The 24,344-nt window shown below is 49.9% G+C and overlaps 1 protein-coding gene across 6 annotated transcripts in view; it reads right to left on the bottom strand.

Annotated features, from left to right (window-relative positions):
• The window catches only part of CUL9 (cullin 9), a 38,245-nt gene that overhangs the window by 3,774 nt on the left and 10,127 nt on the right, over positions 1–24,344 (bottom strand). For 5 of the 6 annotated variants that reach the window (XM_027127308.1, XM_027127306.1, XM_027127309.1 and 2 more), the window contains 23 exons: positions 22,607–22,803; positions 22,006–22,223; positions 20,923–21,172; positions 20,728–20,833; positions 19,969–20,196; positions 19,620–19,710; positions 19,325–19,496; positions 17,776–17,881; positions 17,388–17,483; positions 17,009–17,184; positions 16,630–16,763; positions 16,075–16,254; positions 15,783–15,892; positions 15,520–15,702; positions 15,234–15,394; positions 14,736–14,964; positions 14,458–14,647; positions 5,851–5,996; positions 5,574–5,703; positions 5,224–5,423; positions 4,533–4,783; positions 3,213–3,558; positions 13–153 (listed from right to left, as the gene is read on the bottom strand). In XM_027127308.1, coding sequence (XP_026983109.1) covers positions 13–153; positions 3,213–3,558; positions 4,533–4,783; positions 5,224–5,423; positions 5,574–5,703; positions 5,851–5,996; positions 14,458–14,647; positions 14,736–14,964; positions 15,234–15,394; positions 15,520–15,702; positions 15,783–15,892; positions 16,075–16,254; positions 16,630–16,763; positions 17,009–17,184; positions 17,388–17,483; positions 17,776–17,881; positions 19,325–19,496; positions 19,620–19,710; positions 19,969–20,196; positions 20,728–20,833; positions 20,923–21,172; positions 22,006–22,223; positions 22,607–22,803 — 4,041 coding nt within the window. The remainder of the gene's footprint in view (positions 1–12; positions 154–3,212; positions 3,559–4,532; positions 4,784–5,223; positions 5,424–5,573; positions 5,704–5,850; positions 5,997–14,457; positions 14,648–14,735; positions 14,965–15,233; positions 15,395–15,519; positions 15,703–15,782; positions 15,893–16,074; positions 16,255–16,629; positions 16,764–17,008; positions 17,185–17,387; positions 17,484–17,775; positions 17,882–19,324; positions 19,497–19,619; positions 19,711–19,968; positions 20,197–20,727; positions 20,834–20,922; positions 21,173–22,005; positions 22,224–22,606; positions 22,804–24,344) is intronic. The other variant, XM_027127307.1, reaches the window with a different exon arrangement.

Here is a 24,344-nt window from a genome sequence, read left to right as displayed (position 1 = left end):
AGGAGGCGGTACCTTGGAGATGACCTCTGGCGAGGAGATGATGGTGCGGATGAAGGCCCCCGTGGGCTGGGCGGGGCAGTCGGCAATGGGGCAGGTGCAGTTCAGCACAAGGTTCTGCTCAATTCGAGTTGTCAGGTACTCCTTCCAGCAAGACTGGGTGGGACACAGGAGCAGCCGCTCAGGGGCAGCGCGGGAGCAGCACAAGTGTGACTCACCTAGCACCCCTCCCCGACGGCGCACGAGGCCAGAGACAAGCCTGCTTCTACGTCAACCCGGAAACTGACCCTAAGCTTTCCGGCCTCCATGAGTCTTCCTGAGATTGGCCCAAATTACAGTTCACTTTGAGGATGTGCAGGCCATGGTAATGTAATTATAATTATTGTTGGGATGGATGTGAAGGGAATGGGAAAAGAGAATCAGGAAAAAGGAGAAGATTCAAGTTCTAAGAAAGATTTGGAGACAGCAAGGTCAGAGAGAAAGGAGGCCTGGGGGGCTGGCCAGGGTCACTGCGCCGCAGCTGCAGCCTCGCCTCCCGGCTCCACTGCTCACCTCAGTGCCTGTCTCGATGATCCCGCTTCCCCAGACTCAGCCTCCTCCACAAAGCAGCCTTGCCAGCTGCACCCCCAAATCCTAATCAGCCACCCCACCGCTCCCCCAGTCCCCAGTGCTGGAACTGTCACAACTCCTGAATTTTTTTCTTGCTTCCACGTCACTGCCCCCGCCAACCCAGGCCATCATCCCCTCACCCCTCAACTGCCGCAGGAGCCGGTCCCATCAGTGCGCTTCCTTCCCCCATCGCTCCTGAAACCATGAGCACCTGAGCCTCCAGAAGACTCCATTAACGACCCTTTCCCTCACATAGCCAATGGCCGAGCTTCCCCAAATGACGCGTCCAACCCCTGGAGAGTCCCCCAGCTGGTTTCAAAGCTCCAGGATAAGTAAGAAACACTTCACCGGACTATTTTCACTCAAAGTACTAAACAAAACCAATCCCTTCTATAGTGAAACAAGCCCAGATAAACTGGGAAGTTGAATGCAAAATTCTTGCATTTTTGAGATCATACAGGGGAAATTTCTCCAAATTCAGACCCCCACGCTTGCAAGCACACAGGCCATGAGGGCCCCTCACCACCATGGGGTGGGAGCCCTGCCCTGTAGGACGAAGGCCAGCATCTCAGTTCAGAGCCCACTCCACTCCCACAAGGGGTGGACTGGACTCCCCCTCCCGCCCTCTGCCACTCAAGCCTCACCCCGGGGAGCCACCTCCGACTGCTCCAGACCCCAGGATTTCCCGTCTGATCGCTCCTGCACTGCCACTGGCTCCCCTTTGGCTGGGACCTCTGCCATCAGCCTGCTTTTCCTCAGTCCCATTTTCCGGCTCCCCGTCTCTTCACCTCTACAGGGTCGGGGTACAGCTTGGGCCTGCTCTTCTCTCCCTGGGTGTTGCCAGCCAGGCCTCTACACTTAATTCCAAATCCAAAGACCCACTGTCTGCTTCCCAGTCCCACTCAGGTGTCCAACAAAGCAAAAGCAGCTGACTTCACTTGGCCCAAACAGATGGAATTTCCCCTCAAAAACCTGCCCTCCAGCCCAAACACCTTCCCCAGCTCAGTAAAAGATGCCACATCCCCTCCTCCCAGATGCTCAGGTAAAAAACCCAGGAACTGCCTTGATTCCCTCGTCCTAAGCCACCAAAACCTGTCAGCTCCATCTCCACATGCGTCCCAATACGTCCACTCCCCTCTTCACTGTCCCTTGGCCCAGCTGCCACCAACTCTTGCATCTTCGTACAACAGTCTCCAAACCAGTGTCCCTACTTCCACTCTTGTTCCATCCACGTCTTTTCTCCACAAAAAGTGATCTTTTCAAAAACGGAAATCAGATCATATCATCTCCCTGCTTAAAACCCACCAGGGCTTCCCATAAATTAAAGGCCACTGTCCACCAACCCAACCCATCTGGGACCCTGTCCACCTCACAAATCGTCTCTCCTTCCGCTGTCCCACCAGTTTGCTCACCTACCTCACAGAACTATTTTGGGAATTAAGCAAGATGATGTGTGTAAAACAGCACAATGGCCCAGAGCGAGTCCCCCATAAATATTAGCTGTGGTTAGTACTAGCTCTCGGGTCCTTGCCAGTTGGGGTTTCCCCACTCCCTCACGCGGCACCCAGAGCTGTGCATGTAGTAAGTCCATGACAAGTATTAGTTGAATGAAAAAGTGAAAGTGTAAAGGAAATAATTAAGAACCTGGAAAAAGGGAGTAGAGGCAACTATGTGAGAAGAGTAACCTGAAGCCGAGCAAAAGGGAAGGAGAAAAAAGTACAAGTACACACGCATGCAAACGCACACAGCCCCGGGCACCCACCACTGGGGCAGCGCTGCTGAGAGAGGCGACTAGAATTCAGGGCAACAAGGGAGCTCATCCTGCTAAGTAGATGGGTTTGGACACCGGTCCCACAAGCTGTGAGGCAGGGAAGATGAGGCACTCAGTACCCGGCTTCCTGCCTCAGCCCCTCCCCCTCTGAGGACTACTCCCTCTCCACCTACAGCCTTCTCTGCCTCAGCTTTCCAGCAGCCTGACTTCTCATGCTTCCCTCTGCTTTTGTGCTATTTTTTGGTTTAAACCATTCCTTCTTATTTTTATATTAAATGAGAGTATATATGGTAAAAATAAGTGATGATGTTCTGAGATAAAGAGCCTTGAATGGTGATAAGGAAACCATAAACTACAGTCATCACCAATTTCGTAACACTTTTCATTTAGGAAGTACCTTGATTCTGTATATGTGTGTGTATATCTACCTACCTACCTACCTACCAACCTACCTACCTACCTACCTATAGTTCTCGAATTTGGCCGAACACTGGAATCACCTGAGGAGCTCTTAAAACTCCAGGTGCCTGGGTTTCACCTTCAGAGATCCTAATTGGTCTGGGCCATAGTTTGAGCATCGGGATTTTTCAAAGCTCCCAGTGATTACAATATGCAGCAAAGAGAGAACCACTGACACGTACCGCCAGATCCTAACAACCTGCAGGGTGTCAAGGCGCCACTTACGATGACAAAACCAGTTTAAGGGAGACTAAGAGACTCGTTCAACATTGCCCAGGATGGGAAATGGCAGTGCTGGGGCTGAAGCCCAGAAGTTCCCAAGGAGTTGTGTTGTCGGGCGAGAGCCGGGGCAGGAGAGCAGCTGGCAGGGCCTTACCTTACAGCAGTAGTGCATGCAGCACAGAGAGGGCAAGTCGTCGTCGGGCTCCAGGGGGCTGACACACACAGGGCAGTGGTCCGGGCGTGCAGGGGCAGCCTGGGCCTGGGGGACGCACAGCCCGGCCGCCAGCAGCAGTGGCTCGGGGTCATCGCTGTAGCGCTGCAGCAGCTGTTCGGCGCCCCAATGGGAATGAGCCAGAAGGTGCTGAGCCACGTCTGGCTCTAGGTTCAGCGTCTCCTGCACCTGCCTCACCGTGTGCTCCATCAACCCTTCCACCTCCTGGGGGCTCATGGTGCGGCCCGCAGGCAGCTGTAGGGATGCTAGGGCAGCCACAACTTCCGGGCTTGAGGGACAGAAGAGTCAGCGGTCAGTCTCGCTGCCCTGCTTATCCAACCTGCTAGCTGAACCCCACCCTGGTCCCCCAGTCCCCGCTTGCACATCTCCATCCACACTTGCTTAACCAACCTGAGGATAACCATCCAACCGTCGGAGCACAGCCTCCACAGGAGCATTTGTAGGTGGGGGGGCTGGCAGTTGCAATGACTGGGGGCACTACAGGAATCTAGTGGGCAGGGGTCACGATGCTAATTGACCTGCAGTGGATGGGACAATCCTACTGCAGGTCCCGCCCAAAATACTACCAGGGTGTCTGGTGAGAAACAATCTACAGCTTTATGCCTCCAAGTGCGGTCTGTGGACCAGCAGCCTAAGTGTCACTGGGAGCTCAACTGAATTTGAACGTGTGTGCATGTGAAAGTTGGAGAAAGATTACTCTAGAGAACTTGTTTTACACACAGTGTGAACAGCAGGCATAAAAATAGAGCCGTAACAACTCCTGGTGAACTGGAGTTGATGTAAAAAGCTTTAGGGGTGCCAGCTACTTAGGGGAATCCTACGGCAAATTCCTCTGTAGAACAGACTTCCTGAAAGCTAGAATTTGTATATTTCACTGAGCAACGTGCATGGTTAGGACTCAATACATATCTGCGTAATATTTCAATTTTGCTTAGAATGAAAGACACCCAGAAAGGAGTTTACATGTCTGGGTCCCTTGCCTAAGGGCTGGCTTTAGGAGGCTGAGGAGAGCAAGGCCCCTGCTTGGGAAGGAGGCAAAGAAGGGGATGACAGTGCTGGGAGGGGGAATGAAGACTAGCAAAATGGGGGAGATAACAGGGACAGGGAAAATGGGGTTAGACAAAGAAAGAAATGAAATATTTTTCCACTGGGAGCCTGACTTTGGCACTACGACCCCTCCCATGTCACTGCAGTGCCGTCCGTCCTGCGTGGCAGTAAGGGGACAGAGCTAGGGGTGGCTACCTAGGCTTGGAGGTCTCGGAGGTCTGGCTGCCACATAAGGGGACCTCTGCCTGACCTCGGCAGGGCCCCATGGGCTCTGGGCTGGCATACATCAGGATCTGGGGGCGGTCATCCCGTCGTTCCACGTAGCCCTGGCCCAGGAGGTGCAGGATGCAAGAGAGGACATCGGTGCTGGTACAGGCCACGCCCCCGGCAACAGCACGGCCCAGGCTTCCAGGGGGATTTGGACCCTTCTGCCAGGCCTCCAGCACCTGGACGGGAGGAGAGGAAACAGGCGGGACGCTTTTACCCAGAGAAGCCAGCTTGCCTGGGTTCAAGGCCCGGCTCTGCCCTTACCAGCTGGGTGACTATGGATCAGTGCCTAATTCGTGTCTCATTTTTCTTATCTGTCAAATGAGAATAGTAATAATAATAGTAATAATAATAACAACTCCACCACCACCTGTCTCATAGTATTTTTGTGTGGATTAAATGACTTAATCACGTAAACTCTTAGAATACAGCCTGGCACATGGTCAGCACTCATGTCTGGTCTCTACCTGTCGGGAATAGAAAACCCAAATGGAAATGTCACCCTACCAGGTCTCGGGCTGAGACAGTTCACCTTCCCTGTGATGACCCCTGCCTCCAACCCCACCCCCAAGCACGACTCCCTCCCTCTCCCACCACCATCATGGTCTCCTCTGCCTACCAGACAAACCAGCTGGTCGATGTGGAGGCCCTTCTCTCCGTGGGCTTTGAGAATACGGACAAGAAGACAGCTCAAGAGGTTCCTCTTTTGCTCCAGGGTTTGGCCCTCATCCTCCTCTACGTTCAGGTACGTCTGGGGAGGTAGCAGCCACAGGGCCTCCCCGTGGGGCCAGAGCCCAGGCTCACGGAGCCGCAGCACACCTGGAACCCGCTCCCAGTCAGTGCCCGAGGAGGGGAAGGGACAGAGAAGTGGGGGCAGAGGGGACCCCATTCTCATTCCCTACACCACCCCCACCCGGAGAGCCCCGCCCCCTCGGAGCAGAGGCTCAGCCCAGCCCCCCTCAGACCTACCCCCACGTGGGAAGTCCTGACCCTCCTGCAGGGTCAAAGGGCCGCTATCGGCGGTGAGGGGCAGGAGTGCCTGGAGCAGCAGCTTGGGGCTGAGGTCAGAATTCTTCAGCAAAGCCTCTACTGACACCTCCTGGTCAGGAGAAACAGGGCTAGTCAGGAGAAGACAGTCAAGGGAAAGGAAAATAAGAGGGAGGACAGAAAGAAGGAGGGAGACACTTGAGAAGAACAGTGACAGACAAAGAAGAGAAGATAGCGAGAGGCCAAGGAGCTGAGGCACCTCCGTCTGATTGAAATTCAGCAGCAGCCACATCTGCACGGTGGACACATGGAGGGTCTGGTCCCCAAACTGCAGCTCAGCCCGGCCCAGCCATGTCCACTGCAGTCGCCGATGTGGTCCCATATCCAGTACTGGATGGTTCTGACCTGGGAAAGTGTTGAGGGAAAATGTGGAGACAGAGTAGGGGAAACAAGGGGTCAGCGTTGAGGTGAGGGTGCACCATTTACCAAACTTTGCTAGTCTCTGTGGGGAGCAGGGCTCAGCATTCATAGACACAGAGGTGCCTCGTCCAGCATCCAGGGCTCAGCCTCCTCTGTGTCTGCCACAGGGACCTGGGAGCCCACCCTGAGCCTAGCCCTGCGCCAGGTGAGCTCCACAGCAGAAACACCAGAGAGGAGAGCCGGGTTTTGCTCCCAGGGAGCTGACAGTTTTAAAGACCCGCTGGGCTGGGTCTCTTCCTTCTCCTGTGAGCCTGGGCTGTCTGCTCAGACTAGAAAACAAGGATGCTGTCAAAGGGAGAGGGTATCAAAAGGAGCCAGCCTGAGAGGTGCTCTCTGGCCAAAGATGGGACAATGTGAAGATCAAAAAAAAAATAACACCTGCGATGAACTGAAACACATGAAATGTTTTAAAAGCCATGAGTTCAAAATGATATATTTTTTTAAAAAGACCTCACCAGTCATCTTTGGAGGAAGCTAGAGAACCAACACATTATTTTGAAAACTGGTTAAAAATAAGGGGGAGAAGAGAATCAAGCCTTTCCTGTATAAACAGTACTTCAGGGCAACCAAAAAGCTGATGAGAGGAAGTTTCTCTTTATAGAGGAAGCATTCTGGCTAACACATGGAGAGGGAATGACAAAAGCAGAATGCCACTAGTTCCTAACCCTAATGGCAATGAGAATGAATGAGCATCTAGCAAACGGCTAATGGGAAATTATATATAAGGTATAAATTGGACAGACAACAGTGAAATCCACTGATCCACTTTAACATCACAGAGAGAGACAGCCTTCAGGAGGAAGTACACGATACTACCCATGAAGTGCCCTTGCCCGAGAAATCAACTCTGAATCTGAATAAGCTCCTACGTCTAAATATCGGTCTTCGGGAAAGCAGACAGAATACGGTGCCTAGAGGACACCGTGTAGACACAATCAGCAAAATTCAGCCAGTGGACAACTACCCAGTTTATTCTACAAACAATTGCAGGGGGAAGAAAACAGAGGCAGGAACCTATACATTAAGGGCGGCAGGAGATAGAACTCATCAAATGTAATGCGTGGGCTTTGCTTGGATCCTCAACAGGCAAAAAAAAAAACAACCTAATTTTAAAAGCTCGAGATAATTTGGGAAATATGAATATTGACTGTATATCTGATAATATTAGGAACTGTTACTAATTTTTGTAAGTTTGATAATTGTAGTGTCCTTGCTTTTAAAAAGAGAGTTCTTACCTTAAATTTGAGGGCTAGGGAAAGCGGGTGGGGTACAAATGAAGCAAAATCGGCCATGAATTGATAGATGTTGGTATACCGAAGTTTATCTATTCTGTCTACTTTTGTGTATGTCTAAAGTTTCTCATAGGGCTTCCCTGGTGGTGCAGTGGTTAAGAATTCACCTGCCGGGCTTCCCTGGTGGCGCAGTGGTTGAGGGTCCGCCTGCCGATGCAGGGGACACGGGTTCGTGCCCCGGTCCGGGAGGATCCCACATGCCGCGGAGCGGCTGGGCCCGTGAGCCATGGCCGCTGGGCCTGTGCGTCCGGAGCCTGTGCTCCGCAACGGGAGGGGCGGCGGCAGTGAGAGGCCCATGTACCACAAAAAAAAAAAAAAAAAAAAAAAAGAATCCACCTGCCAAGGCAGGGGTCACGGGTTCAAGCCCTGGTCCGGGAAGATCCTACATGCCGCGGAACAACTGAGCCCGTGTACCACAACTACTGAGCTTGCGCTCTAGAGCCCGCGAGCCACAACTACTGAGGCCCTCGTGCCTAGAGCCCGTGCTCCGCAACAAGAGAAGCCACCAGAATGAGAAGCCCACGTACCACCACGAAGAGTAGCCCCCTCTCGCCGCAACTAGAGAAAGTCCACATGCAGCAACGAAGACCCAATGCAGCCAAAAAGAAATTAATTAAATAAAAGTTCTCATAATAAAATGATTTTTTAAATGACGGTAAAAATAAGCCATTCTGAAATAAAAACTGATAAAAGTCTTCCAACAATATTCCATCAATTAAGAGACTTCTTCATAAACGAAGCGACAAAGGATTAATCTCCAAAATATACAAAAAATGAGCAGAACGATGCTTTGTGACCACCTAGAAGGGTGTGATAGGGAGGGTAGGAGGGGGGCGTAAGAGGGAGGGGATATGGGGATATGTGTATATGTATGGCTGATTCACTTTGTTATATGGCAGAAGCTAACGCACCATTGTAGAGCAATTATACTCCAATAAAGATGTTGAAAAAAAAATCACTATGCTGTGACAGCCACCATCATCCATTTAAAAAGTACAAGACAAGCTCTTTAACAATCAGACATTTTACATCATTCCTTTTACTCCTTGAAATTATATTTCCATTTCACTTCCCCCACAGAATTTTATCCTGATGTAATACATTGATATTTTTATGCTTGTCAGTCTTTTACTGATCAGTGTCTCATATATCACAGCAACAAAACATGTATGCAAATTTGTTTAAAATTTGTTTCCTATAACTGTAAATAATAAATAATTATTACATTTTAAAAAAGGAGTGGAAGATCTAAATAGACCTTTCTCCAAAGAAGACATACAGATGGTCAAAAAGCACATGAAAAGATGCTCAACATCACTAATTATTACAGAAATGCAAATCAAAACTACAATGAGGTATCACCTCACACCAGTCAGAATGGCCATCATCAAAAAATCTACAAACAGGGCTTCCCTGGTGGCACAGTGTTTAAGAGTCCGCCTACCAATGCAGGGGTCACAGGTTCAAGACCTGGTTCGGGAAGATCCCACATACCATGGAGCAACTAAGCCTGTGCACCACAACTACCGAGTCTGTGCTCTAGAGCCCGCAAGCCACAACTACTGAAGCCCGCGTGCCTAGAGCCCATGCTCTGCAACAAGAAAAGCCACCGCAATTAGAAGCCTGCAAATCGCAACGAAGAGTAGCCCCCGCCTGCTGCAACTAGAGAAAGCCCACACGTGGCAATGAAGACCCAACGCAGCCAAAAATAAAATAAAATAAAATAAAATAAATAATTTTTTTTTTAAATCTACAAACAATAAATGCTGGAGAGGGTGTGGAGAAAAGGGAACCCCTTCTACAGTGTTGGTGGGAATGTAAATTGGTACTGCCACTATGGAGAAGAGCACGAAGGTTCCTTAAAAAACTAAAAACAGAGCTACCATATGATCCAGCAATCCCACTCCTGGGTATATACCCAGAGAAAACCATAATTCGAAAAGATACATGCACCCCAGTGTTCACTGCAGCACTATTTACAATAGCCAGGACCTGGAAGCAACCTAAATGTCCACTGACAGAGGAATGGATAAAGAAGATGTGGTACATATATACAATGGAATATTACTCAGCCATAAACAAGAACGAAATAATGCCATTTGCAGCAACATGAATAGACCTACAGATTGTCTTACTGAGTGAAGTAAGTCAGACAGAGAAGGACAAATACCGTATAATATCACTTATATGCGGAATCTAAAAAACTGGTACAAATGAACTTACTTACAAAACAGAAATAGAGTCACAGATGTAGAAAACAAACTTATGGTTACCAGGAGGGAAGGGGGGTAGGGATAAATTGGGTGATTGGGATTGACATTTACATACTCCTTATATATAAAATAGATAACTAACAAGGACCTACTATACAGCACAGAGAACTCTACTCAATACTCTGTTATGACCTATATGGGAAAAGAGTCTAAAAAAGAGTGGATATATGTGTATGTATAACTGATTCATGTGCTGTACAGCAGAAAGTAACATGACACTGTAAATCAACTATACTCCAATAAAAATTTAAAAAGAAAAAAAAACTTGGGCTTCCCTGGTGGCGCAGTGGTTGAGAGTCTGCCTGCCAATGCAGGGGACACGGGTTTGTGCCCCGGTCCGGGAAGATCCCACATGCCGCGGAGCGGCTGGGCCCGTGAGCCATGGCCGCTGAGCCTGCACATCCGGAGCCTGTGCTCTGCAACGGGAGAGGCCACAACAGTGAGAGGCCCGCGTACCACAAAAAAACAAAAAAACAACTTCTAAAGGATGTACTTTAGGAATAAAATTGAACTCAGAAAGAAGGATCAAGATGCAAAAGGAGGGACTTCCCTGGTGGTGCAGTGGTACAGAACCTGCTTTCCAACACAGGGGACATGGGTTCAATCCCTGGTTGGGGAACTAAGATCCCACACGCCACAAGGCAACTAAGCCAGTGCGCCACAACTACTGAGCTCGCACGCCTCAATGAGAAAGTCCACGCACCACAACTACAGAGCCCATGTGCCACAACTACGGAGCCCTCACGCCGCGACTACAGAAAAGCCCGTGCACTGCAACGAAGAGCCTGCATGCCACAACAAAAAAATCCTGCATGCCGCAACTAAGACCTGACGTAGCCAAAAAATAAATAAAATATTTTTCAAAAATGCAAGAGGAATGGTGACTAAAGCAATTGTTATGGTGGCAAATCCAAACTGAATAACACAATAATAATGATGACCAGCTGGAAGGTAAAAAAAGATACAAGATGGGAGTTAGAGCTGGAATTAAGATTTTCTGTGGTCCTTTTATTGTTCAGGAAGATGCAAAGTGATAGTAACAAGTTAAGTTTACATTAAAAATATAAGGGCAATCAACTACAGAAATAGAATGCATAACTTCCAAAACTGATAGAGACAAAAAAGGAATTTTTAAAATCCAAAATAATAAAATGCATAAAACCTCAGGGCAGAATCACATCAATAAAGGTGTTCCTTTTTTTTTTTTTTTTTTGCTTTACCTGTACATTTTATATACTCTTTTGTGTATATGAAATAACTAAAATTTAAAATTAATAAGAAGAGTGAACTAAGAGGTTAAAAATAAAAGCCAAATACGTCATTACTCATAATAATTATAAATAGGCAAAAATTGACAATTCAAGAAGAGATTATTAGGTTGATTATAAAAACAAATTCTAGGTATTTATAAGGCATATTCCTAAAATATAAGACTATGGTAAAGTTAAAAGTTAAATGAGGGAATTCCCTGGCAGTCCAGTTAGGACTCCATGCTCTCAGTGCGGGGGTCCGGACTCAATCCCTGGTTGGGGAACTAAGATCTGCAAGCCACAGAGGCAGCCAAAAAAAAAAGTAAAATGCTACTAGGGGAAATTCTGATGACAGTAGAATATTGGCATGTTTTAAAGTATACTGCCAACAGATTGCTTATTTTTTTTTACCTTTTTATTTTATATTGGAGTAGAGCCGATTAACAATGTTGTGAATAGTTTCAGGTGCACAGCAAAGGGATTCAGCCATACATACACATGTATCCATTCTCCGCCAAACTCCTCTCCCATCCAGGCTGCCACATAACATTGAGTTCCCTGTGCTATACAGCAGGACCTTCAGATTGCTTATTAATCGTAGCAAGGGAAAAAATATTAACTATACAGTGGAGAAATCAAACAACCTCTTGACCAGGTTGTCAAAATTAACATCACAAACAAGGGGCAGATGGTAATCCTGTGCTTCCAGATGTAATACCCTAAGAAGTATATAATATCAGTTAGTACTCTGGCCAGGAATACATAACTTGAATCTAATCATGAGGAAATATACCAACTTAAGATAGGAACTACTTAGAAAATTTTAAAGGACTATATTCTCCCAAAATGTCAACGTCACAAAAGACAAAGAACGGCCAAGGAATTGTTCCAGACTAAAGGAGACTAGAGACATGACAACTAAACATAACGGGTGATCCTAGACTGGATCCTCTCCTGGACTGGGAAAAAAAAAAAAAAAAAAGATTTTGGAGTAATTGACAAAATTGGAATATGGAAAGTAGATTAAAAGTATTATATGAATGTTAAATATTTGAAAGTAATAAATGTACTGCGATTTTATAAGAGAATATTTTATTCTGAGGAAATGTGTATTATTTAGGGGCAAAGAGCCAGCATATATGCAGCAGTTCATGAGAAAAAAGTATACACACACACATACCACATATACATACATATACACATTTATAGATATGTATATGTACACAAAGAGCAAACGATAAAAGCAAATGAGTGAAAAGTTAACAAAAAGTAAACTTGGATAAAGAATATATGAGTGCTCTTTGTATTATTCTTATAATTTTTCTGTAAATTTGAATTTCCAAATAAAAAAATTTTCAAGTAAAGGAACAACTGAATTTTATACTTAAAATGGTTAAAATGGCAAACTTTGCTATTCATATTTTACCACAATAAAAGACACCTAAAAGAATGATGAATTCAAAAAACAAAAGTAAAAGGATAGAAAAAGATATACTAGAAAGATACTAATCAAAGAAAGCTGGTACAGGGACTTCCCTGGCGGTCCAGGGGTTAAGACTCCGCGTTTCCACTGCAGGGGGCACGGGTTCCATCCCTGGTCGGTGAACTAAGATCCTGCATGCCGTGTGGCGTGCCCAAAAAAATTAAAAAGAAAAAGAAAGCTGGTATACTATTAGTACCAGATAAAAGTAGATCTTAAGAGAAAAAACTTTACTAGAAAGAAAGATGGTCATTTCACAATAATGAGGCTTAACTGACCATGAAGATTCTAAACCTGCATAGTCCATTACGGTAGCCACTAGCCATATGTGGCTCTTTAACTTTAAACTGGTTAAAGTACATAAAATTAAATATCGAGCTCCTCAGTCACACTAGTCCCATTTCAAGTGCTCAACAGACACAATTGGCTGTCATACTGAACAGCACAGAAAAGAACTTTTCCATCATGGCAGAAAGCTCTATTGGACAGCACTGTTAAATGATTTTAAGCTTGTATCTGATAATACAGTCAAAAAATATATAAAGCAAAACTGACATGATTAGAAGTTTAAAAATTCACTATTATAATGGTAGATTTTAGCATACTTCTCTAAGTAACAGAGCAAACAGACAAAAATGAGTAAGGTTACAGATTTGAACAACATAAGGTCAATTTAGTGGAATATACCGAAATCTATATCCAACAGTTGAAGAATACACATTTTTCTTAATCACACATAGAACACTTATAAAATCTGACCATCTACTAGGCCATAAAGGAAGTCTCAATAAATTGCAAAGATTCAGAATCATAGAAATCGTGTTCTTTGGCCACAAGGGAATGAAGGTTAAAATCTAAACCAGATAGATAACTAAGCAAAATAAAAGTTTGGAAACTTAAAAATATACTTCCGGGACTTCCTTGGTGGTCCAGTGGTTGAGAATCCACCTTCCAATGCAGGGGACACAGGTTCGATCCCTGGTCGGGGAACTAAGATCCCACATGCCACGGGGCAACTAAACCCACGCACCACAACTAAAGAGCCCATGTGCCGCAACTACGAAGTCCACACACTCTGGAGCCTGCGTGCCACAACTAGAGATGCCACACGCTGCAACTACTGAGCCCGTGCGCCACAACTAAAGCCCACGTGCCTCAAGGAAAGATCCCGCATGCCGCAACTAAGACCCAACACAGCCAAATAAATAAATAAATAAATAAATATTTTAAAATATACTTCAAAGAAACTAATAAATCAAAGAAATAAAAATGGAAATTAGGAAATTCTTAGAACTAAACAATAATAAAGTACTACATGATAAAAACTTATGCAACATCCCAAATGTCCATCATTCATGCAGTGGAATATGACTAAGCAATACAAAAGAACAACGTAATGACATAACTGACAACCTGAATAACTCCCACAGACGTTATGTTGAGTGAAAGATATCAGACACAGCAGAATACATACTCTATGATTCCACTTACCTGATGCTTAAAGGCAAAAATCTATGATGATAAAGGGAAAAAGAATAATTTCTCTTGGAAGAAGATGCTGACTAGAAAGGGGACATGAAGGAGGAAGCCTTTTGGGGTGCTGGAAATGTTCTGTATCTTGATCTGGGGAGTGGTTATGGGAGGGCATATGGACATTAAATTCATTAAGCTATAATTAAGATTTGTGCACTTCACTGAATATTAATTATACATCAAAAAAAAACTCTAAAAGAAAATAAAACCAAAAAACTTACTGAATGCAGCTAAAGTAATGTTGCGAGGGAAATGAATAGCCTTAAATAGTTTCATTTGAAAATCAGAAGCCTGAAAGGACTAAAAATTAAGTAAGAATGCAACTTGAAGTTAAAAAAAGAAAAATAGAACAAATTCATACAAAGGTGAAGAAAATAAGAGAGAAATTAATGAAGATCTAATCCACGCTTTTCCACCCTTCCTTAGGAGATGGTTCTCTCTAGAGGCTATTTTTCTTCATATCTACACATTCCTGTCCAAAGATCCTCTCCTCTTCCTCTCTGAGATGCCACCCCAAATCTCACCCCAGTCTCCAAATGCCTGCCCCTATCTCCTCACTCTGGTTGTAGAAATTGGAGAAGCGGTCAAGGGCATCACAGAATTCTGTGGGAAGGCACTTTCTGGGATGGTACAGGTAGCAGAGTGGAGAGACCGGCCAGCAGCGTGGTGACAGGACCAGTACAGAAACTGTTGGACTTGGATCTTCGATAAATAGTTCTTTCTCAGCCTTCTCTTCCTCCTCTTCCTCCTGAGAGACAGAAGGATTTCAAGGGCTCTTGGGCCCCCTTCTTTGGTCTAGTCTTCCCCTGCTCTCCCACTCTTTCCCTTGCTCTCACCTCCTCTTCTTCCAGGCCCTGTTCCTCCTCATCCTCCTGCTCCAAGAGCAGCTTGTCCAGCTGTTGGAGCTGGTACACATGGAACTGGCGCTGCAGCTCCTCCGAGGTGCTCAGGCTCTGCAACATCTGCTGGGGGAGGCGGTTGGGGAAGCAGGGGCCGATCTGCTCCAGCACGGCCCCCTCCAGCCAGCTCGAGCCCACGCTCAGGAGACGGTCCGCCATGTAGTGCCTGCAGCACACACAGCCCAGGCCGAGCCTCAGTGTGGGGGCTCGGCATGGCCCCCCCACTCCAGAACGTAGGTACTACCTCTGTTGTAGCCTGCCTGGGTCACAGGCCATCCCTTACCTTGTCTGTCCTTCCCACCAGTGCCACGGCCATCTCTGCATCTTAATCTCTCCTCCCTACTGCTCCTCCCTCACCTTCCCTCTAAGACTCAAGTTTCCCCCTTCTCTAGACTCTATGCCTCCCATGCCCTACTTCTCCAGCCCTGCACTCACTGGTAGAAGTGCTCAAAAGTCGTGGCCAGCTCCAGGCCAGAGAGGACCATGATGGGCTCCAGGTGCCACTGGAGCCGTCCCAGCATTTCCACTCCAGGAGTTCCACCCATCAGGCCACCCTGGATCTGCTGGTCGATGTGCCTGGCAAACTGCTCACTCATCTGGGGGCAACAGGAAGGGCAGCAGCAAACCATGAAGAGGGAGTGGAGTAGAAGGGTGGCGGGTGGAAGGAGGTGAAAACGCAGAGCAGAAATGGTCTGGGAAGCCGGCGGTCCCCAGCACTCACGTGGGCAGCGGTGAGGAAGGATTGCTGTAGCAAGGCGCCCGAGAAGCCGCTGCGCAGGGCCAGCATGAAGGCTGCTCGGGGCCCGAAGAGCTCCGAGCCTGCTCTCTGCAAGCGCCCATAGAGTTTACAGTAGCGGGGCACGAAGTCTGGCGCCCTCCAGGCCGCAGCCAGGAACCTGCTGACCTGAGGAGAAAGGGGAAACTGCATCCAAAGGGCAGCCCAGCAGCCTCGGTCCCGCCCAGACCTCAGCTCCCTGTGCCCACCTGCTCCTGCACCACACTCAGCCAGCACTGGGTTATGTTCCTCAGGCTGCTGCTTGGAAGAACTGGTGAAGGCCCAGGGCTCCGGTCCTGACCCTTACTGTTCTTGCTGACTGTGGACACAGAGGTCAAAGAATGGGGTTCATCTCAGTCCCTGGGCGAGTCCCAGCATCCTGGGAACTGACCCCTTGGAAGGCCCATGGCAAAGCAGAAAGGATGAGTAAAACCCAGGAGAGAGGAGTCAGATATCACCGCTGCCCAGATTCTTAGTTCAACTGGCCAGACTGGGACTCACAGGGCCGAGTGGACGGTTCAGGAGAAGGCCCAGGAGGAGGCTCCACGTGCACCAGCAAGTGGCAAAGGCGACGGACTCGAGAGGCAAAGGCTGCTGCTCGACTCAGGGGGTTCCGAGAGCTCTCTCTTTGCTCTAAGTACTGATCCAGCAGCCACCCCAGGGAGCTCACACCTTCCACATCTAAAAGGAGGTGGGTCAGGAACAGGTCTCCATGGGTGACGGGGAAGGGACAGCCCAGGAGAAGGACAGAGAAGGAGTGATTGTACAAAAAGGATTTGGGGGCAGCAGGGCCTTCGTCCTCCCCTCACCAAGGTTTGCTTCAGCTGGAGTCTGGGGACATGGGAACAGGTTGGGGGTGGGGGTGGGGGTGGGGGTGAGAATTCAAATACCAGAGTTTCAGGGAGCAGTCCCTGGGGCAGGAAGGAGAGGAACACTGAGGTGACAAGCCTTCAGGGATAAAGACAGGAACCAAAAGAACCAAGAGCATTAACTCAGGTCAGCCCTGGGAATAATTACAAGGAGCGGGTTAGTTGGGCCAGGGGTGGGGACGGTTACCCGGGGAGGTGATGTTCTGCACCAGGGGGCTGACCAGGGCCTCCCAGCAGGTCTTGCCCAGTGCTTGGGCGGCCTCGTCGTCAGGGAGGAATCGATCAGCAAAATTCTGCTCGTGACGCAAAACCCTGTTCAGTCTGGGAACAAAGAGTGTCTGGTCAAGGATTAAAGACTTCCCTGAGGCCTCCACTCAAGCCCGCTCAACTCCCAATCCCCCCGAGCTGAGCCAGTCCCTTACCCTGCTCCCCGCCTCAGCACACACTTCTCACCTCTGCTCTATCCCCGATCCCGGCTGCTGCTTTACCCTTCAGACTCCCCTGAAGCACATCTCCTGCTCCCTTAACCATCCCCTCTCCTCCCTGCCTGCCTCCCGCCCACTCACCTGGGGCAGAGCTGGAGGAGGCGCTTGCGGTCCTCTGCAATGTCCCGGCTCCAGGCTTGCGCCCGAATTGTGTAGAAGAGACATGTACGGCGACACAGCTGCTCTCGGAATAGTGGCCAGAAAGTGGGCTTGGGGCCCAGGACCTCCACGCCCCGAACCCGGGTGTCAATGCCGCCCTGCAATGTGCACATGTCTCATACCCTCGGCTCCCTGGAGACATTCCCGCATCTCTGGAACTCAACAGGTTCCTGGGCCATCCACGAGCAGACCAAGGGGGACCCTTGGCCTAAGCCTGGCCTGAATGCTGGAGAATCCAGGCACTGCGGAGACCCTGCGCTTCCTCCTGGTCCCCAGCCCCCAGTCTTTGCCCTCGCCCCACCTGCTGGCAGCGCTTTATGCGGATCTGGATGACAGGCCAGAAGCGGTTCAGGTTCTCCAGGAGGACCACCCGGCTGGCGGAGGGCATCACGTTCACCTGGTGGGGCAGGGGAGAAGAGTAAAGAGAGAGCTGTCACCTGCAGAAGTGGAACGGTAAGGGCTGTTGACAGCAACCACGTCTGTGACAGCGTGTGCCCTCACCTCTCCCGCCCTGCGCCCGTGGACCTACACGCCTCCACAGTCCTAATTCTATTCTCGCTGCTTACGAGGCAGTTGCCTGCCTGGGAGGAAGGGATGTGGGAGCTCCCCATGGACTGGGTCCTTCTGATAAGGCCCCGGGACCAACAAAAGGATGGACAGTAAGGGGAAGCGGGGCACAGGGTCCCCACCGTGTTGAGCTCCGTGCTGATGCAGCTGACACCGTCACCCCCAAACACCACCACCCTGGCCGGCATGTAACTTGAGTCCTCGCTGGCCACCAGAAGAGTCAGCTGCCTGGCAGGGGAGAAAGGAATCAGTCAGAACCAGGGCCCTGGTCTTGGTTCAGAACTTCAGCCCACCACTTCCTCTTCAGACTCCTGTCCTCTGCTTAAGCGTCAGTTTTCCCCAGACCCCCGCTCTTACATTTATCCTCTCCCAAAGTGGCTTCATTTAAACCCATAGTTTCAGCTGAAAGTTCACACCCTAATGACTCCAAATCCACATCTCTACCCTAGACGGCTCTCCTGAGCTTTCACGCCATGCCTCCAACAGACGTTTCTATGTCGCGCCCGCAGGCACCTCCAAGCCTACATGCCCATACAGACCGGTCATTTGTCTGTAGAAACCTGCTCCTCTTCCTATTTCTCTCTCCTGGGAAAGAAAACTGCCATCCACCTAGTTCTCCAACTAGAACACATGGCTTCTCCCTCGCGGCCGCCCTCATCCAGTCAGTGGCAGGCGCTGTAGATGCCACCTCTCAAGCTCCCCCAGTCCACCGCCCCCTCGCCATCTATTCCCGTCCCCTCTGCCTCACTGAACGTTCATCACTCAGTATGCCTTCCAACTCTCTCCCAGCCTGCCACCCGAACTCGCATAGTTGCCAGAGTTCTCTAAATTAAAAAGCCTACTTTTGTCTCTTTCCCTCTTAAAATCCTTCAGTGGCTCCTCGAGTTTCAGAATAAAGCTCAGAGTTGTTAGATCAGAACTCTGTGGTCCGGCTCTGCCTCCGTTTCTGGCTTCCTCTCCTGCCACTTCACTACACATACCCTTCGTTCCAGCCAGACACAATTACTTAAGGTTCCCCCAAATACATCATTGTTTCTTGCTTCCATTTTGCACATACGTTGTCCCTCGACCTGGAGTATCTGTCGCCCTCTCTTTACTACATCAATTTCTACTGCAAACTTAACCCAGTCAGCCCCTCCTTCCAGCAGCCTCCTCTGAGCTCTCAGCTGGCATCAGGATCCAGTGCACACATCAACCGTAACTTTTTTCTTACTCTATTTCTTACTGATTTTCCAGCCTGGCTCCCCAACAAGACTGTAAGTTCCCTGAAGACAGGTCCCTTATCTTACTGTCCGCGCAGCTCCAGACCCTTGCAGGGTGCCTGGCACAGAGTACACAATAAACAAATGCCCATGGGAGGAGTGGATAAGTGAGTCATTGCTCTCCCTCGACCAAAACCACAGGGCAGTGACATGTGACCTGTAGGGGGACTACGGCACAGGCTTGGGGAGTGAGGGGAGGTCTACACTTAGCTCAGGGAGATGAGGCCAACGTGTCTATGTTCACTGCACAAAATGGGTTTCAGCGTGTCCCTCAGGCATAGGGGTTCAGTCGGGGTTGTGTGTATGTGGGCAATCCGCTGAGGATGTGTACTGCGGCATATCAGAATATTCGTGCGTGTGCACATTCGTGAGGGCACACATGCACACATGGACATGGGCACGCTCACACCTAACAAGAACACCGCGGTGCATGTGTAGGGTGATGTAGTGGGAGCCGGTGCTGCCGTTGGACTCCCAGTAGGTCTTGGGGTTGCGGTCCGTCAGCTTGCTGGCCCGGTGCGGGTTGGAGGACACCTCCACCTTCTCCCAGCACTTGTCCTCCTTCACCTCCACGCTGGAGCCTGCGGGCAGGCGGGAAGCCTGGTTAGTTGAGAGAGAAGAAAGGAAGGGGACTAGGGAGCACGAAGGGAAGGGGGGAACAGATGCTGGGGTGGCAGCAGGAGAAAGTAGATGGGGGCACAAACCCTGGCAGAGATGCCTAAGGAACACGTCAAAGAAGGGGATGTTGATGGGGCGGTAGGTTCGTCTGTGGTCTTCGATCTGGCCCAGCACCATCTGCAGCCCGGACATCAGAGAGAAGGGGTGCGGGGAGGGGGCAGAGACACGGAAACACATGTGGAGGAAGAATCAAGGGGCAACAGAACACTCAATCCCTTTCTTTCCAAAGTTTGGCAGAACAGAACCATGTGGGGTAAAGGTTGGGGAACAAGTGCCCTAGATTTGCTACTACTTATGCCAAACAGGGACAAGCACTGAACCACCTTCCCCTGCTTCTGGCTTACTTCTCAGCTCCGGACCCACACACCTCCTCACCTGAATGCAGCCAGCCAGGATGCTGGAGGTGAGGTTACTATAGAGCTGGGCGTGTTTCTCACACTCTGTCACCAGGTCCCGCAGCTCACAGGCCAGCAGCAGCTGAGCCGGGTGTTTGACCAGGACTTTGGCCAGGGCCTCTTTGGCTCCCAGGCAGCAGAGCACCACTGCATAGTCTTTGTGCATGGAGGCCAGGCGATACAGGAAGCAGAGCAGCTCCTGAACAATCTGGCCCAGAGCCACAGAGATTAACGTAGGGAAACAAAGGGCAGGCTGTACAGGCTGAGGGGTGGGTTTAGAAATGGGGATGTGGTGGCTGAGATTTTGGAGAACTTGAAAGCAGAGTACCAAAGCCAGGCTGGCACAGAACACTGGGGTGCCAGGACTCCAGAGTGAGGTGGCAGGGGCAGAGCTCAGGCGCAGCTCCCCAGGCTTCTTCCTGCCAGGACCAAGCTATCTCAGGAGCCAACCTCGGTGTCTGAGCCTTGTTCCACAAGGCACAAACCCCAAAGGCGGAGCGCAAGGACTGCGTGGACTGGTGAACGTGGGCTTCTCCTAAACCCAGAATCTTAAAATTCAGGTGCAGCCAGAAGGCCTCAGTTCTGGAGACGCTCAGATGACGCTGGTCTCCTTCCTACACACCCCTCCCAGTTTCCAGACTCATCCAGGAAGGCTGTGCTGTGCCCTCCAGAACCTCATTAGGTAGCTGGTGTCCAGAAGCTGCCTTTCCCTCCCCCACCCTTGCCAGGGCTCTGGTACCTCAAAGTCACTGCTAGGGCCACTCAGACAGTTGAGGCAGGGCTCCAAGACCTCGTGCCAGGGAAGGACCATGGCCTCCGGGTGATCCAGCAGCCGGGTCATGACCCTGGCGAGGGATGGAAACAAGTGAAGTCCCTGCAGTCTGCCAGCTGCCCTTGCCCCCGACGCACAGGTGCCCCCGAGCTGGCCTCTCACCTCAGCGCCGTCAGCAGCAGAGTTTTGTTGGGCCCAGGGGCGTCCAGAGTCCGCAGAAACAGGAGGAAGGGCTGGCTCTCCTGCTGGAGGCGCCTGAGGAGAGGTCTCACGGCACCCCCTGGGCTGCCCTCTCGGCACAGCACACGCTCCAAGTCCAGGAGGAGCTCTGCAGATGGGCCCCCCACCAGGGATCGGATCAGCAGCTCAGGGGACCCATCCTGGCCCTGGGCGCCAGGCGTTTCCAGTGCTGCTGCTCAGACACACAGGAGGCAAAAATGGGAAGGAAGGAGAGTCATACAAATTGGTCAAACTGAGAAACTGGCAGGTGCAGAAAATAACCGCCGCCCCCCAATTTTCCTCCCGTGGTGAGGATGTCTGAAGTTTCTACTCAACTGTGGGGGATTTTCTTTTCTGGCACCAAATATATACCTAACTACATCTGTAAAAAAAATTAGTATGGCAAAAACCGTCAAGTTAAACAGCACAGTTTTAATCTCATACAGTCACACAACTACCTTTTATTATTAACTATCACCTTTGTTATTACACAAGTTAATAACTATTAGCTACTACAGTCACATCCCTATATTACCTAGCATGGTGGCTTCAGATGTACAGACTAAAAGACACACAGTGCTTATTCTGATTTGCCCCCATACTTCCAGGTTTCACTTGTTTGTTAAATACAAAAGGTTTCTTCCCTATGGCATCAGTAGGTTCACATTCTAGTCACCAACTTTCTGTACCATAAGCTACAATTCCTCTACAGAAGGCCCCTCTAGAAGTTATTTCAACCAACCTTCCAGTGTCCAATAAGAGCGGACCAAACCCAGCCCAGAGAGATGGAACCCTTTTACGTTTAAAGCCATTTAGAGAAGGCAATTTCCTTGTACCTATTCTACAGTCCCCCTCTCCTCTTGGTCAGGAAGTTCTACTTGAGACCTAACTTGAGCACCAAAATCCTCACTCATTTCTGAAGGTTCATCGTGTCTTTCCAGCACGGTACTAGGATGTAAACCTGAGCCCTCCTGGCCGCGGGCGAGGACCGATTCCTCAGCACAACCACCGCCTCCCCGATGGTACCTGCACGCTCGGGACTGCCCGGTGGCTCCGAGTAGCGATTGAGAAGCATCATGAGGATGGTGCGTGTGGTGGGCATGGCTTCTGTCCCCGGTGCTATCCCTGAGTGTCTAAACAAGGTGTCTCTCAGCTCTCTGGTTATGATCTGGTCTCCCAGAGTGTGGTGGTTACACAAAAGCAGGTTGAGGAGGAGGAGGCCGTTTCTCACCGCGGAGGAGCACCTGGGAGGAGGGAGGTGACCCAGAAAGAAGTTGAAAGAGAGTGAATGCAATGGAAGCAGGAAGCCAGCCTCCTGGAGGGAGGAGCCCTGCAGCTGGGGAAGGAGGGGCTCCAGGGGTCCCCCTGAGGCCAGACATCTGGCCTCTTGACCTCAGGTCACTCCTCCCAACTCCAGGAAGGAAGATCAGGTGTCTCTGATCTCTCTGGAATCTCCCTACCCTCAACCACTGGCCTCTCTTCTAACAACAGCCAGAGAGGGCCACCACATTTCCTCCAGAGGCAACGACGTGAGGGGAATTTCTGTGGAATGCATGAGACCTGGGCAGGGGAGCAGCAGGGCTTGGGGCTTAGCAGGAGTTTGGAGTTTGGAAGGGGAGGTCCTGACCCCTCCGTGTTCAGCATCAGGATCACGGCAGCAGGGACGGCGAGGAGCAGGCTCTCAGAGCCCGGGCGTGTGGCCGAGTCAATGCTGGCAAAGATCTCCCTGGTCATCTGGGCATCAAACAAAGGGTGGATGGAATCTCGGCCGGCAACAAGAGTGGGGATCTCCGAGGAGCTGGCAATGGCCAGCATCTTCAGCGCCTGCGAGGGGATGTGAAGGCAGAGTAAGGAGTGGGCAAAGCCATCGTGCAGAGGAGGGGAGAGCCGGGCCATCATTCTAGGCCTCAAACTTTGGGGCAGCTGAGCTGTTTGCAAATAGAAATGAAAGAGGTAGTGATGGGATATCAAAAAGAAAGGAAAGAAAAGAAAGCCAACCAAAACACCTAAGGCTCCACGGTAATGTGAGCCTGTAACTTCTCTCTGCCAGCACCGAGGCTCGCCAGTGCTGGGGTGGCCACCCCTCCGCAGCTTCCCCTCAGGACGGAGCCCTTTCACAGCCTCTACTTGCCTTCAAGGCTTTCCTTTAAGCTGTCTTCCATCTCGCTTGGCCGCTCCTCCCTTTGAAAAACCTCTCTTCCCTTGAGTTCCATAACTTCTTGTCCTCCTGGTCGTCCTACCTCTCTGGAGTTTCTCTGCTGCCAGGTCCCAAATACGGAAGTTCCTTGTCCCCCTTCTCCTCGATCCCTGCACCCCCTCCCCACGCAACCTCGGCCATTCCCACAACTGCCGCTAGCACCTGTGTGCCAACACTCCCACCCCTATGTCCCCTGGCCTCCAAAGGCAGTATCCAGCCTGCCTGCATGAGGCTACTTGTGCTGACTCACAGGCAGGGCAACTGGAATTATAGGAAAAAATACTGGTAATATGCCAACTTGTTTGCTGGTACTAAAGAGAATCTTAAATTAGGATGAACACTAAACCATCAGGGTGGAGAACGTCTTGGCTGGTGAAAGGGTTGACTCTTGAGAAGAAACCTTCTAAGGATGAAGTAAATTAGAAATAATTCTCAGGACGATCCCCCTTGTGAGGGCTGGACCCTTCAAGCAAATGCTACCTCATAATGAGGCTTTTTCCCTTTAGCTACCTCCCCCTCCCCCAAGCTGAATTCTGTAGACCTTAAGTTATATACAAAAAGATGCAATTCTGTTATAGGGCAAGAGTTCAAATTTAGAGGCCAATGTCGTATTTTGGTCATGCGGTTTGAAAGGATCAGGGAATTTTTTGAGCAGACACGGCCTCAACTAGGAAAGCTTGGCTGCTCTTGGGAGGAGCAGCACCAGGCTGGCCCCATAAAGGACAAGCCTCTTGGCCTCTCCCCGGGAAGCCTGCCCTAAGAGCACCTGTGTTCCAGTCCATGCTGCTGCCGTTACACTGCTGGAATCCATTCTCAGAACTGCTCTGGACGAGGTCTACCTGTCCCCTGCCCATACCTCCCTATCAGCCAGCCCTCTGTCTGGAGTACTCAGGAAGCCAATTCTTCCTCCCTGAACGAGGGCCTCCTTTCACCATTCTCTGGGCCCGGGGAGGGGGCGGGGGATGGGGGTGGGGGGCGGGGCAAGGCAATGGCAATGCTGGCTGGGCTTTACCTACATCTGATGAGGAGGTAATTTCTGTGTACCGGTACCACTCAGACAAAAGGGTTAAAAAATACTCTGTCACATCTAGAAATTTAGTCTTTAATCAGACACCTAGTTGTAACTAAAAAGCCATGGGAAAGTCAGCATACCTAGAAACTCAACCTG

The sequence above is a fragment of the Aethalodelphis obliquidens genome, unplaced genomic scaffold (assembly GCF_003676395.1).
Source record: "Aethalodelphis obliquidens isolate GAN/ISIS:26980383/991018 unplaced genomic scaffold, ASM367639v1 scaffold31, whole genome shotgun sequence".
Lineage (NCBI taxonomy): Eukaryota > Metazoa > Chordata > Mammalia > Artiodactyla > Delphinidae > Aethalodelphis > Aethalodelphis obliquidens.
This window is presented reverse-complemented; position numbering and strand designations above follow the sequence as displayed.